This window comes from Petaurus breviceps, unplaced genomic scaffold (assembly GCF_028583685.1).
Source record: "Petaurus breviceps papuanus isolate PSGF00001 unplaced genomic scaffold, PetGlider_PUasm1.0 207, whole genome shotgun sequence".
Lineage (NCBI taxonomy): Eukaryota > Metazoa > Chordata > Mammalia > Diprotodontia > Petauridae > Petaurus > Petaurus breviceps.
Window position 1 is genome coordinate 8423257 of NW_027185850.1, and position 14360 is coordinate 8437616.

The window sequence follows — 14360 nt, forward strand, 5'->3', positions numbered from 1 at the left end:
TCTGTCTGTCTCTCTGTCTGTCTGTCTGTCTGTCTCTCTGTATGTCTCTCTGTCTGTCTCTCTGTCTGTCTCTCTGTGCTAAGCACAGGGTCTGGCACATAAAAGGAATAAGTACTTGTCCCCCTCTCCTCCGCCTTCCATGTGCTTTTTAGCCCCAGTTGTGGGCCCCTGGTTCTTCCCTCAGAGTATAAGCCACTTGAGGGCAGGGCCATTTCTTACCCTTCTTTGTATTCCCAGTGCTTAGCACAGTACCTGACATACAGCAGATGCTTAATAAATGCCCGTTGACTTGAAATAATTATCAAATTAAATTTTAAAATTCCCTGATCCCAGATTATGAATCTTGCTCCTGATCTCCCCTCCCCCCCTTTCCCCATCACCTTGTATCTGCCGGGAATGTCTTTTGTATATTCCCACAAAATGTGGATGCCCCCACCCATCTGGGCTGTAAGTGCCCTGGGGGCAAAGACTGTCTTGCTGCCAGCTTTGTATGCCCTACAGGTAGCAGCAAGCCTGCAGGGTGCACCCATGTTCTGATAGATGCTTATGACTGATAAGGACTGAATGAGACCAACAGCTTTAGGGTGATTTAGGAGGTCCTCAAATGGCCTCCCACTCTCTCTCCTACCATTATTCAAAATGTTTTCCATGTTCACTTCTATTTCTGTTTCCTATATGAGGATTTGACAAACAATTCCCAGTTGATCATTGAATAACAGGATATGTTCCTATGTATAACAATTAGCTTGGCTTTAGAATCACTTTCCTTTCTTTCCTTCTCTCTTAAAACATATTAATAAATAAAAAAAAAACATTTCCCGTTCCACCCCTGTATCTCTCCTTGCCAACTGCAGGTTGGTCTTTGGGGACACGGTTTCCTATTTGCCCTGTGAAGCTCATTGGGAATCTCTGGTTCGTGACACTAATGTTAATGATTTTACATAGAGTATGGTTAAGGACAAGGTCTCCCAGGGCTTATGCCAGGCTTAATTAAAGGCAGCCTGAAATGATGGAGCGGGTTCTGAGCCTGCCTCTTAACAGCTTTGTGAATATGATTCTATCTGGGTCATTTAATGCTTGAAATGTTATTACCGAAGAGATCTCAGAGGCCTCCAGGCCAAGGACAGGAGATTCCCCTCTCACTTGACACCCAACAAGGAGCCCCTGCTTAAAGACATCCAGGGAAGGAGGTCCTCCCCACCCATGAAGGCAGCCCATTCCCATGTGGGAAGGCTTTTCTGACATCAAGCCAAAGCCATCCTATCTGCATTTCCCCCATTGCTCCTGGTCTTGACCTCTGGGGAAACAGAACAGTCTAATCCTTCCTCTAAATGACGGTCTTCCAATACATGAAGATACCCATCCCCTATCTCCTCTCCCCTCTCCCCGTTCCCCATCCTCCAGGCTTCTTTTCTCTGACTCAATTCCTCTGGCCAGTCGTCATAGGGAACAAAGTCCAACCTTCTCTATTTACTTTCCTCAAAACGACTCTAAGCAGGGTGGCCAGGTGGCAGCAGTAAGAGCCCTGGCCCCAGAGTCGGGAGGACCCGGGATCAGTTCTGGCCTCAGATACCTAACACCCACACAAAAAATACTGGCCATGTAACCTTGGGCAAGTTACTTAACCCCAATTGCTTTTAAAAAATTTTAAAAAAAGACTCTAAGAGGGAACTGGTATAAATAGGATTATCTGTTTTACAGAAAAGGAAACTGAGGCCTGGTTTTGGAACCAAGTTTGGCAAGTGACTTCCTCAAGGACACACATAGTAAGTGGCAGAATGCTTATATACATACTCAAGAGGCACTAACTTTCCCAATGAACTGACCCATTTCGCTTTGTCTCCACCATACTGAAAGATCCCTATACTTTCACTCCTTCCTCCTTGTTGCCTTGCCTTTCTCTTCTCTGATTCTCCACCCTCCCCCAACCTCAGCTATAAGTTTATTGCCCAAACCTCCAGAAATCTCATTTCCTTGCAGAAATCATGACAGTGCTTTGAACAGGATAGTAATGTAAAATTCATTCAAAAAAGCCATGGAAAGCATAAGAATTCTAAAGAATGTTTCAGTAGTTGGGGTCATCTTCAATTCTGACTATCCCAAGTGTTCCCACTAAGATCTGACCACATCATCTTCATTGTTGTTGGCTTAATGTTCTTAAATACATTTTTCTTTTGCAAACAGGAAAAGAATATTTATTAAAGTTGTACTTTCTTGATGGAAAACCAGATGAGCAGTCGTTTGTTGAAAAAGGAGTAAGCTACTCATTGATGTTGGGGGGTGCAGCCCCTCAAATTGACCACAGCCCTATACATTTGAGATGGTGAAAACCTGGAAAGAGTCAAAGCACTTGTTGGGTATGTAGCCAAAATGTCTAGGTGACTGATTAGATTTTTTCATAAAATTGACCAACCATATATATTTTGGTCTTGTGTGGACAGAGATCAGTCGGGTGTTTGGTGACCTGAAGTTGGAGGGAGGATTGACAGGATGAGTCCTGGACATACTTACCTGACTCTGAGTGATTGTTTAAATATCACAGTCAAGAGAAGAGTAGACAGCACAATGATACAGAGGAGTGTTGCAGACAAAAGTCCAGTGGGGGGATTTCTATTGCCTGAAAAAGGGGGAAAAGACAAGTGCTTGGTTTTGCTGCAGCTGGATAATGACAGAATCTTCTTTCTCTCTTCAGTGTGCACTGTACAGACTGTGGATATCTCTGCAAGGGGGCAGGAGGTGAGAAGAAAGGGACTCTGCTTTATGGACGTCATTGTTCTAACCAGCCACACACTGGAGACTGAAGAGTGAATCCCAGAGCAAGGAGCCATTAGGAGCCAGTAGATGTGGGAAATCACTGTAAATGGACGGGCATGGTCAGTGGATGGATGCTTAGTGTGAGCTCAGAGAATAATGGCAATGGTACATAGCAGACTGTGTTAGTGCTATTTCCCCTCTATTGCCTGAACCGATTTACTGTTTGGACCGACATACATGGAAGTTGGTTCCATTCCAAACAAACTCTTCTGGTTTGAGAAAACCACGACCTTGGAGGGAAGGGCTAAATAGGAAGCTGGAAGCAAATCAACACACCCATCCATCCTTTCATGAGTATTGACTCTGTTTTACCTGCCATGCTGGTTAAGTGCATTGGGAATAGGGAGAAGGGAATTTTTCTTTTGAAATATGATTTCTTCCCTCAGTTACAACAATAATGTCATTTATAGACCAACTATAGGAACAAATGTTTGAATTACTTTTTAGTTTCTTTTTTCCTTTGTGCATGTTGGAGAGCCTGTCTTTTGTTAGGTAAGATTCTTCTCTGCAAACAACCTTTCACTCTGAAAAACTTGTGTGTGTGGAGGGTGGTGTTAGAGGTTTTTTTTAGAGGGGTGATTCTGAAAATGTGGTCAGATTTGGTAACTTTCTGTGCTGTGAGTGCATCTTTTGTTGGGATTCTTTTTAGTTAAGCACCTTATTTGGTTTGTCTGACCAGTGAGAGAATTCCCAATAGCTCTCCACAGGTAGCAAAACTAGCTTTTGTGGTGCTGTGGCTTTGGTCTGGGTTTTTTGTTGCTGTTGCTTCTAACCTTCTGTGAGAGGTAAACAATATTCATTTCAATTTGCCTGCATTTTCAAGGTAAAAGATCACTCCTAGTTTGTTGAAAGGAGAATTGTGTGTGCCTTAGTAGATCTAGAGGAATGAGTCCCCCAAATCACCATTGGCATGTCTACATTGCCTTTCCACTAGATTTTAAAGCAGGGCATTTCCGTATGTACATGCATTCATCTGTCCATACATTCAGATATCCATCTTTCTGTCCATGCACTCATCCACCTGCCTGTCCATCCATCCATCCTCCCATCTCTTCTTACTCACCCAACTTTGCTGAGCACCTCCACACCTACTACATACGTGTTGGATGCTGTGCTGGCATGTTGACTGTGCTGATTCACTTCATTCCTTGACAAGTCTTAACCCCCACCCCAAACTGGAATGTAAATTTCTTGAGGCCAAAGCCTATCTCCCGAGGTCTATTTGTGTGCTTCAGCACCCAGCACAGTGAGTTAAATGTGGTCAACATGTAATGATTGTTGGCTTGGCTTGGGCTGGATTGGAGAGATCACAGCATTCAGAGCTAGAAGGCAACTGGGAAGTCACCCAGTCTATCCCAGCCACCCCCCCCTTTTTTAGAGAATGAAGCTAAGGCCCAGCAGAGTGAAATCACACAGATCATAGTAGACAGGATAAGTGGGATTTGAATTCAGATCCTCTGGGAACACATGACCTAGAAATCCTGTCCATGATCAGATATCCTTGTATGACCCAACAGGGGCTACAATAGGTGTGCTAGACTCGTCTCATACAGACGCAGGGCATTCGTATTAGAGCAGTGTCTCTCATGATAGCCTAGAGGACAAAGGTGGTGAAGGTGACCGAGAAAACAACATCCTTAGGTGGCCTCAGCATCAGCTTCATGGCCAGACCCAAACAGGAGCCATTAATGATCCAACGTCACCCCAGTCAATCAAGAAGCATTCATTAGGCATGTACTTTGTGCCAAGCTCTCTGCTGGGTCCTGATAATCCAAAAACAAAGAATGAAACTATTCTTTCTCTGTTTACATGCTAGCTTGACAGGTGGTCCTTGCTGGAGTGGCCCAGGGTCCTGTGCTTGGCTCTGACTTATAATTTTGTCAGTTATTCAGATAATGGCACAAAGGGCATCATAAACTTTCAGGTCTTCAGGCAAAGGTGGGATGATCCTTGCCAGGGGTGTTGTAGAGGGCCCCTATTAAAGTACATGTTTGACTCAGTTTTGGCTCAGTGGGTACTTTCTGACCTTCAGATTTTATAATTCTATAAATCATACAAAGCTGACCAGACATTCTCTAATGGGAACCAAATGCTAGTTGCCTTGGGGGTCTTTTATCACTGTCTGACATATTAAACTTATTTTTGGTTGATATAAAAAAATTATCAAGTCATTCAATGAACCTTTACTGAGTTTTAAAAGTTAGGTTCATCGTCTCCAGGCTGAACTCCAGACCTTCCCTACTATACCCCCGGACGCTCCTCTACCTCCCAAATCCACGCTCTGCCCTTGTGGATTCTTCTTCTGATTCAGTGGGTCTTTAGGGAACCTCCAGTTGAGGAGGGTGTCCGGCGGGTCAGGTCTCATTCCTCTCCAGGCTACATTCCCAGCCCTTCCCCAGGTGTAAGTTTCTTTTTATGTCGTTTCCAATTAGAATGTCCCTTGTGGACAGGGGCTGTTCTTCTTTCTGCTTGTATGTGTGTTCCCAGCAGCTGAGCTCAGTACTCTGTATATATTAAGTATTAATAAATGATTGTTGATCGACTATGTTCAAAGCAGACACTTGCATATTCAAAGAATCTAGTGTATTCAGGATCTTATCAAAGTAGATGTTGCATACCTTAACCCATCCATGCCTGTCTATCCTGTCCACCACACAACATGGCGGTGGCCTCCTTTCAGTTTCTCTTGATATCACAAAGATCCTAGTGGAGCACACAAACTATTTATCTATCATCCCTCTAGTTCATCATCTTTCCAACTCACTGCTTTTTGACTTGGAGCATTTCTTTGTCTTGGAGGATATTGGAGATCTTCCTTGATGTCTCTTAACCCTACATCACCAGGATCCCTGAGGAGCAGTCTGGCAGCCCACCTGTAACCCTCTGCCCTTGCCACATCTTCCTTTCCTATCATTAATTTCCTCAATGAAATCTTTTACTTCTGTCTCCCTTCCAAGTTCCTCATTAGTTCTATAGTGCACCCTGTACCCCTTCCTTGCCCTCATTTTAGTCCTTTAGGAACTTTTGTCGTTTGAGTTTTGTTGATATATGGCAACACTGTTAGGATTCTGGCTTTTAAAAGATGGGTTGTCCTCTTGGAAGGAAACTTGGGGTCTGTAAAGAAGCTTTGGGATTTCCTGAAGGCTCTCTATCCCACCTTTTCCCATCCAGCTGCTGGACCGATTCATTGCCCATCTCCAGTGCTTCTCTTACATATGTAAAGACTCCTATTCTGGGCCAGTGCTGATGCTATGGTTGACACGACCACAGCTGCATGCTAAGTTCAGAATGGAGGCAATCCTGCACCTGTGTCTTTGATTTGTGTCTCAACTGGGGAAGTTTAAAAATAGCCCCAGTAGTTTGGCCCAGGTGGCAGCTAACCAGGGATGGTCAGGGGCGGGTTGAGCAGTGAATGAATGTTGACAGTTCAGGAAAGTCTTGGGTCAGCCAAGAAATGATCTTGCAAGTCAACAATAAGCTGAATCTCCTGGATGCCCCAGGAACGACCATCGCAGCACTAGGTTGGGCATGTATATATGAGGCATGTATACCCAGCCGTACATGAGTCGCTGCAGGGAGACTTACAGAGAGGAGCAGTCCCAGGTTCTGCCCTGGAAGTCTTTATAATCTACTTGGGAGAGGGGGTACGGAACCATAAAAAGATGACCCATATCTTCAATACTTCAAAAGATGTGTGATTTCATCAAGGTGAGTACCACCCAACTACTCCAATAAAGGACTGTTTGCTGGTGTAAAAATGAACAGAAATTTGAGAGAAAGTGGCCAGAATTTGTGATGGGAAGGCAGAGAAAAGTCAGGCTTCATCAGGCACATGGCCCACGTTTTTCAGAAAGCTGATTCTAAGGGTTAAGAGAAAGGTTAGACACCATCCTTTAGCTTCATGTTCTATGGGAAGTCAGCCTGGGGTGGGAGGTCACCCAAAAAAAAAAAAGATCCAAAAGTAATTCCACTGGGGAAGATGAGGATGAGCTGTCCAAAGAGACCAAGGCAGAGGTCTTTTTTGACAAGGTTATTAGAATGATAGGTTAGGGAAATGCTGTGGACATAATTTACCCAGATTTCAGCACAGAATTTAATAAAGTCTTTCATGTTATTGCTGTGGGGAAAAATGAGCTATATTCTTGGTAAAAGAACAGTTGAGCGGAGTCAGTCTGATTCCGTGTCCATTTGGAAATGAGCCAGCAGGGGAATGGAACTGCCCTCCTTCCAGCAACCCCGCTCACAACCAGTGTCATCCTCAACTCCTAACTCTTACCCCCAGATCCAGTTCCATTCCTCCAGCTTCTCTGGCAGCTGAGTGGCCCTGTGGCTACATATAGTGGTGGGCCTGGAGTCAGCAAGACCTGAATTCAAATCCTGCCTCAGACCCTTACTAGCTGTGTGAGCGGGATTAAGCCAATTACCTTCCCTCAGTCTCAGGCTTCTCATCCATCTCTAAAGTGGGGATGATAATAATGGCCCCTATCTCCCTGAGTAAAGGAGATGACAAATATAAAACACCTTTGCAAGCTTTAAGATGCCCTATAAAGCCTGGTTGTTGTTGCTGCTGCTGTTCTGCCTGCTGTCTCCTCTGTTGGACTGTAAGCTTCCTGAGGGCAGGGAGTGTCTTTCACCTCTTTTTGTATCCCCATCACTTAGCCCATTAATAAATGTTTATTGATTGACTGATGGATACAAAAATAAGTAAAGATAATCCCCATCCTCAAAAGGCTCACAACCTGACCTAGCAGGAGAAAGCATAAATGCTGGGGGACAATGAAGAGAAAGGAAGCACCAGGATCAGGAGAGGGCAGGAGAGGCTTCCTGTATAGGGGGGGATTTTAGCCAGGATTTGAAGGAAGCTGGGGAAGCCAGGCCAGGAGGTGGAGATGAGGAGAGAGAGCACTCCAGCCAGAGAGCACAGCCAGAGAAAATGCCAGGAGATGGAGAGCCTTGCTCCTGGACCAGCAAGGAAGGCAATGGACCTGCATTGAAGAGCATGTAGCAGGGAGAAAGGGGTGAGTAGACTGGATGGTGGGAGGAGGCAAAGTCACGAAAGGCTTTGAATGCCAAATCAGGATTTTTTTATTTTATTCTGGAAACAATAGGGAGCCACTGAAGGTTATTGAGAAGGGGAGTGACACAACAGGATCTGCACATTAAGAAAATCACTTTGGTAGATGGATTGCAGTGGGGAGAGACCAAAGTGGGCAGACCCACAAGCAGCTATTGAGATAGTCCAGGTGTGAGGTGAGGAAGGACTATATCAGGGTGGTGGCAGTGTCAGAGGAGAAAAGAGGGGCATATTCAAGAGATAATACAACAAACCTTGGCAACAGATTGGTTATGGAGGGGAGCCCAGGATGACAGCTAGGTTTTGAGCCTGAGGGACTAAGATGGTACCCTCAGAAATAACAGAAAAGTTTGGACGGGAGGTAAATTAAAGGGGAAAAGATAAGGAATTGAATTTTGGGCATGATGAGTTTAAGATGCCTACAGGAAATCCAGTCTCAGATGTCTAATAAGCAGTTGAAGATGTGGGACTGGAAGTCAGCAGAGAGGTTAGGGTTTGAGAATCATTAGAAATAATAATTGAATCTGCGGAAACTGATGAGATCATCAAAATAATATGGAGGAAGAAGAAAAGAGGGTCCAAGAGAGAGTCCATGATTGATGGTGTAAACTTGGATGAATTCATGTATCAAATGATTGAAATTTTGAAAGGAAGAAAATGAGACCATTAACATATAAGCTCCTTGGGGGCAGGGCAGGTTTTGAATTTCTTAGTATTGTCAACTCCAAGTGCTCTGATTCCAAATCCCTACTCTTCCCTTGGCACCTAAATATTTCTGTGTCCAACTTCCAGCACCAATACTGAATAACTCTGTGTCTCTAGACTCGTTCTATCACTTCTCTGGACCTCAGCGTCCTCATCTTAAATGTGGGAATGATAATTACACCTCGTAAGGCTGATGTAAGATGAACCTTGTGACCTTTAAAGCAACAGGGAAATGTGAGCTATTACATGATTCTTACCTGAAGTCAAATGGTCTTTAAAGATGGATGCATTTGGAGATACAAGACGCTGAGGTCCATCTTGGAAGGATTTCAAAGGGACCTGGGGAACTTGGAGAAAAAGAAAACAATGTGAGCATGGGGGGCAGAGCCAAGAGGGCAGCTAGAAGCAGGAAGACTCCCTGCACTCCCCCAATAACCACCTCAAATATTTATAAAAATGACTCTAAACAAACTTTAGGGCTACAGAACCCACAAAGTAGCAGAGAGAAACAAACCTCCCACTGAAGAGAGCCTGGAAGGCTGGCAGGAAGGGGCAATTGCAGCATGCTGGGAGCAGAGCCCAGCCCCGAGTGAGCCCAAGGTTTTAGCATCAGGGCATACTGACCAGCTGCGGCTGGAGGGACATCTGGAGAGGGGATCACCAGCAGCTGTGGCAGTTTCCAGAATTATCAACCCAAAAATGCCAAACACAAAGTGAGAGGTCAGGGGACTTTGGGAACAGGGGGTCTGGGAATGCAGTATGGCTTCTGCACTCTGGAGGGAGAAGAGGCTGAGGTGTGGTGGCCAAATCTGCAGTGTCTGCTTCAGAGCTCCTAGCCTGCAGATTGTAGAGGGACCAAGTGACCATTTTGAGAGGTAATCACTCTTGCTTTAACCTGCTTGGATTTGGATTGCTGTCTAGGGTGGAGGTCCTGGGGTGTTTGACCAGGTGCTAGAGCTGATGGAGGCTTCAGAGACGGCACCCAACTAATAGCTCTGGTAGCTATTAAAACCCCAGCGATTTGGGATAAAGCCCTCTTCTCTGGAAGCAGAGCTCTACTGTGGCAAAAAACTCAAAAGTCAGGTAATTGAGTGGCAACATGAGCAAGCAGAGGAAGCAAAGCAAGCACAGCAAGCCAACTTTAGATTCCTTTTTGGGAACAAAAAGGGTCAAAGCATGGAATAGCAGGAAGACAACAAAGTCAGAACTCCTGCACCAAAAGCTTCCAAGAAAAATATGAATTGGTTACAGACCACAGAGGAGCTTAAGAAGGATTTTGAAAACCAAATAAGAGAAGTGGAGGAAAATTTGGGAAGAGAAATGAGAATGATGCAAGAAAATCATGAAAAGAGAGTCAACAACCTGATTAAAGAAAATAGCACCTTAAAAACAGGCTAACTTAAATGCTAAAAGAGGCTCAAAAAACCAATGAGGAAAAGAATGCCTTAAAAAGCTGAATTTAGGGGCGGCCAGGTAGCACAGCAAGTAAGAGCTCTGGCTCCAGTGTCGGGATGACCTGGAGATCGAATCCCGGGCTCAGACACTTAGCACCCACCCAGAAACACCTGGCCGTGTAACCTTGAGCAAGTTACTTAACCCCAATTGCTTAAAAATAAAAAAGCTGAATTTGCCAGATGGCAAAAGAATCTCAAAAGCTCACTGAAGAGAACGATTCCTTCAGAATTAGATTGGAGCAAATGGAAGCTAGTGACTTTGTGAGAAATCAAGATACTATTAAACAGATCCAAACAAATGAAAAAATAGAAGGCAATGTGAAATATCTCATTGGAAAAACCACTGACCTGGAAAATAGATCCAGGAGAGATAATTTAAAAATTATTGGACTCCCTGAAAGCCATGATCAAAAAAAGAACCTAGAAGCCATCCTTCAAGAAATTCTCAAGGAAAATTGCCCTGATGTTTTAGAAACAGAGGGCAAAATAGAAGTTGAAAGAATCCATTGATCACCTCTTGAAAAAGACCCCCAAAAGAAAACTCCTAGGAATATTGTATCCAGGTTCTGGAATTTCCAGATCAAGGAGAAAATAGTACAAGCAGCCAAGAAGAAACAATTTGAACATTGTGGAAACACTTTCAGGATAACACAGGACCTGGCAGCTTTTACATTAAGGGATCAAAGGACTTGGAATATGATATTCTGGAGGTCAAAGGAGTTGGGATTAAACCAAGAATCACCTACCCAGCAAAACTGAGTATCATGTTTCAGGGGAAAATATGGTCATTCAATGAAATAGATGACCTTCAAGTATTCTTGATGAAAAAACCAGAATTGACTAGAAAATTTGACATTCAGATACAAGAAGGAAGAGAAGCACCAGAAGGTAAACAGGGAAAATAAATCATAAGGAACTTATCAAAGTTGAACTATTTACCTGCCTACATGGAAAAACGATAATTGTAACTTATGAAATTTTTCTCAGTATGAGAATAGTTGAAGGAAATATATATACATATATATGTATACATACATACATATGTCTATATAGGAGGGTATATGGGCATATGAATACATATGTGAGTGTGTGTATATATGTCTACAGGTATACATAGACAGAGGGAACAGGACCAATTGAATAGGAAGGGATGATACTTAAAAGGTGAAATTGAGAGGTGAGAGAGGAATATAATGAGAGGAGATGGGGAGAGACAGAATGGGGTAAATTATCCCATATAGAAGAGGCAAGGGAAAACTGTTACAATGGAGGGGAAGAACAGGAAGGCAGAAGGGAATGTGTCAACCTTACTCTCATTGAATTTGGCTTAGGGAGGGAATGACATACACACTAAATAGGGTATCTCACCCTACATGAGAGTAGGGGGGAAGGGGATGAGAGGGGGGAATGATGGAGGGGAGGGCAGGTTGGGGGGAAGGAAATTGGAAGCACACACTTTTGAAAAGGGACAGGGTCAAAGTAGAGAATAGAACAAGTAGGGGGCAGGATAGGATGGAGGGAAATATAGTCAATCTTTCACAATATATCCACTATGGAAAGGTTTTGCATAGCTACACGTATACAACCTCTATTGAATTGCTTATTGTCCTAGTAAGGGTAGGTGATGAGGGAGGAAGGGAAACAATCTGGATTTCAAAGTTTTAAAATGAAATGTTTAAAAAATTATTATTATTATTATTATTAGTGTATTATTTTTACATGCAACTGGGAAGTAAGATATACAGGCACTGGGGCATAGCGATCCATCTTGCCCTACTGGAAAGTCGGAGGGGGGATGGGGGAGGATATAGGAGAGAGCAGACTGGGGGAGGAGTATACAGTGGGATCGCTGTTTTGGGGTGGTGGGTAGGGGAAAGACAGGGAGAAAATTTGTAACTCAAAATCTTGTGGAAGTGAATGATGTAAACTAAAAAAACGTGAGATTTAATTTAAAAAGTAAAAAAAAAGCAATGTGAACACGGTGATATTATGCCTCAGGTTGGAGATTTGCCTGAAAACCAGTTTCTCTACTTGCCTGGTGATGATGGAAGTAAGCCAGCAACTTTTACTGGCTTGGAAGTTGAATTAAAGGCCTTTAAATAGATATTTCTGATGAAGTAAATCAGAAGGAGAAGAATGAACTGCATGGTCTATAAAAACTGCTTAATGTCAAGAAAACTAGAACGTGGCTCTATTGATCTTGCAAGACGTCTTGACTGAAAGTATTAATGGAGCTTTATTTCCTGGGCCAAGAGACCTGGCTCAGATGTCTCGGTCAGGCTCTTCTCTGTCTATGTAGTCATGACACTCAGTTTCCTTGAATCTCCAAAGCTTCCTCAGCCTCATCCTTTCACAACTGTCAGGAGGCTGTTCCCCCTTTCTTGGCTCTGCAAAAGAAGCCCAGTTCTGTCTAACTGGCATTTCGGGAAATCTCAAGGCAGGGCAGGGATCCTGCGCCAAAAACCCTTGGAATCAGCCTTTACTCTGAGCCCTCTGAAAACCAAAAGACTCTAGAAAGTAGATGCTGTGGGGAAAGGGAGGGAGAAAAGGAAGAGCGAAGGGGGGGGGGACTTTTAGCAGCAGATTTTCTTTGTCTGATCAGGGCATCCTAGAACTCTTTTTACCCACAATTCTCCTGTCAAAGCTGCCCAAGATAAGGTTAAGGGGTGCTCTCCTCTCAGCAGACAGGACAAATTCCACCAAGCAGTTTAAAAAATCATCTCTCATAATTTAGGAGGCTACATGGCTCAGGGGAAATAATGCCAACTCTGGAATCAGGACCTGGGTTCAAGTTTTATTTTCAATGATTATGATTGTGCGGCTTTGGGCAATGCCCCATGTTTTCTTTGGCTCTGCTGCAAAATGAGAGGTTTTGTGCTAGAAAGTCACCAAGTTTCTTTCTAGCTCTGAATCTGTGATCCTCAAGTCCGGATCACTTGGTCATCCTGATATTCTGAATTTCTCGGTGACCAGCTTACCCCTTTCAAAATTGTACACATAGGGACATGGACAATCATGCATCAGAGCCGTGTGCATTATTGCTGCAAAGGTCCCACAAAGCATACACCAAGTTCTCCCAGGCTGAGTTCTTTTAAAACTCTCCTTACAGATTTCTGAAAAACAGCTTTGTTCAGTCCCAGCGGAATTTCTTTGGGAAGAGCTTAATCTAGTGTGGGTCTCTGCTAAATGGCTTCCTGAACATAATGAAGAGGGCATTTTGCTAAGAGAATCAACAAAGCAGGACTAAAAGGTTCTTTCCTCTTGCAAGAAAACAATTTCCCTGTTATTCGGATTTTCCTACACAAAAAAGGAAATGTATTTCTTTGTTTCAAAATTATTGCTTGAAATATGACTTTGCTTTCAATTTTTTCCTGGCCTGGTTCACTTTTTGGAATTGTGTGCATGATTAAGTCATGGAATATTCGTAGGCATCATCACAACACTCCATTGAAACAGAATTATCTCATAATAGTTACTGTGGTAGAGGTCCGCAAAGACAGCGCCATAGAGCATCTCTCTTGCTGCATTCTCACAGCCACCCCAAGAGAAAGGCACCCATTATTTCCATCTTGTAAATGAAAGGATAAAACCATCATGACTGATTTCTGGACCTGGAGTCAGGAAGACCCTAGTTCAAATTCAACAGGTGCAGTTTTGAGCTTTGAAAGCTACCGAAACTATTAAGGCTTAAAATGGCACTTAACCCCTGACTACTCAGTTTGCCCATCTGTAAGATGGGGATTATAGCATCTCTTACTAATGAGTATCAGAGAGAGTGTTTGTAAAGTACTTTGCTAGCCTCAAAGTGCTATATAAATGCTAGCTAGTATTATTATTAATTATGTTTGTATTAATATTAGTTAAGGTTCACAAAGTGCTTTAAATGAATCATCCCATTTAAGCCTTAAGACAGCCCAGTTATTTTACTAATGAGGCTGAGAGATGGAATGATTCGTTCAGGATCACACAGAAAGTATCTGATGTAGGATGGGAACCCAGGTTTTGGGGATGGACATAGCTGTATCTGTATCCCAGTATCTGTGTGGTCTTCACCATCTTAAGCCCCAGCTTCCTCATCTGTAAAATGGAATAATGATGTCTGTGGCATCTCCCCAGCTCCCACTCCTGCCCCAGGAAAATTGTGAAGTTCCATGTTGTAAAATGATTTGTAAATTTAAAAATACTATTTAAATATCCGCTACATTGATCTTATATCAATAAATCTACAAAGATGTATTAAGTACCTGCTGTGGGCTAAACATTGAAGAAGCAGAGAAAGGGAAAAAAAAGCCTCTAGTTTGAGGATATTTACA

The 14360-nt window shown here is 43.3% G+C and overlaps 1 protein-coding gene across 1 annotated transcript in view; it reads right to left on the bottom strand.

Annotated features, from left to right (window-relative positions):
• LOC138164739 (interleukin-23 receptor-like) overlaps window positions 1-14360 on the bottom strand; it is a 67183-nt gene that overhangs the window by 10150 nt on the left and 42673 nt on the right. The window contains exons 7-8 of the mRNA XM_069092708.1: window positions 8851-8940; window positions 2511-2617 (exon numbers count right to left, since the gene is read on the bottom strand). Coding sequence (XP_068948809.1) covers window positions 2511-2617; window positions 8851-8940 — 197 coding nt within the window. The remainder of the gene's footprint in view (window positions 1-2510; window positions 2618-8850; window positions 8941-14360) is intronic.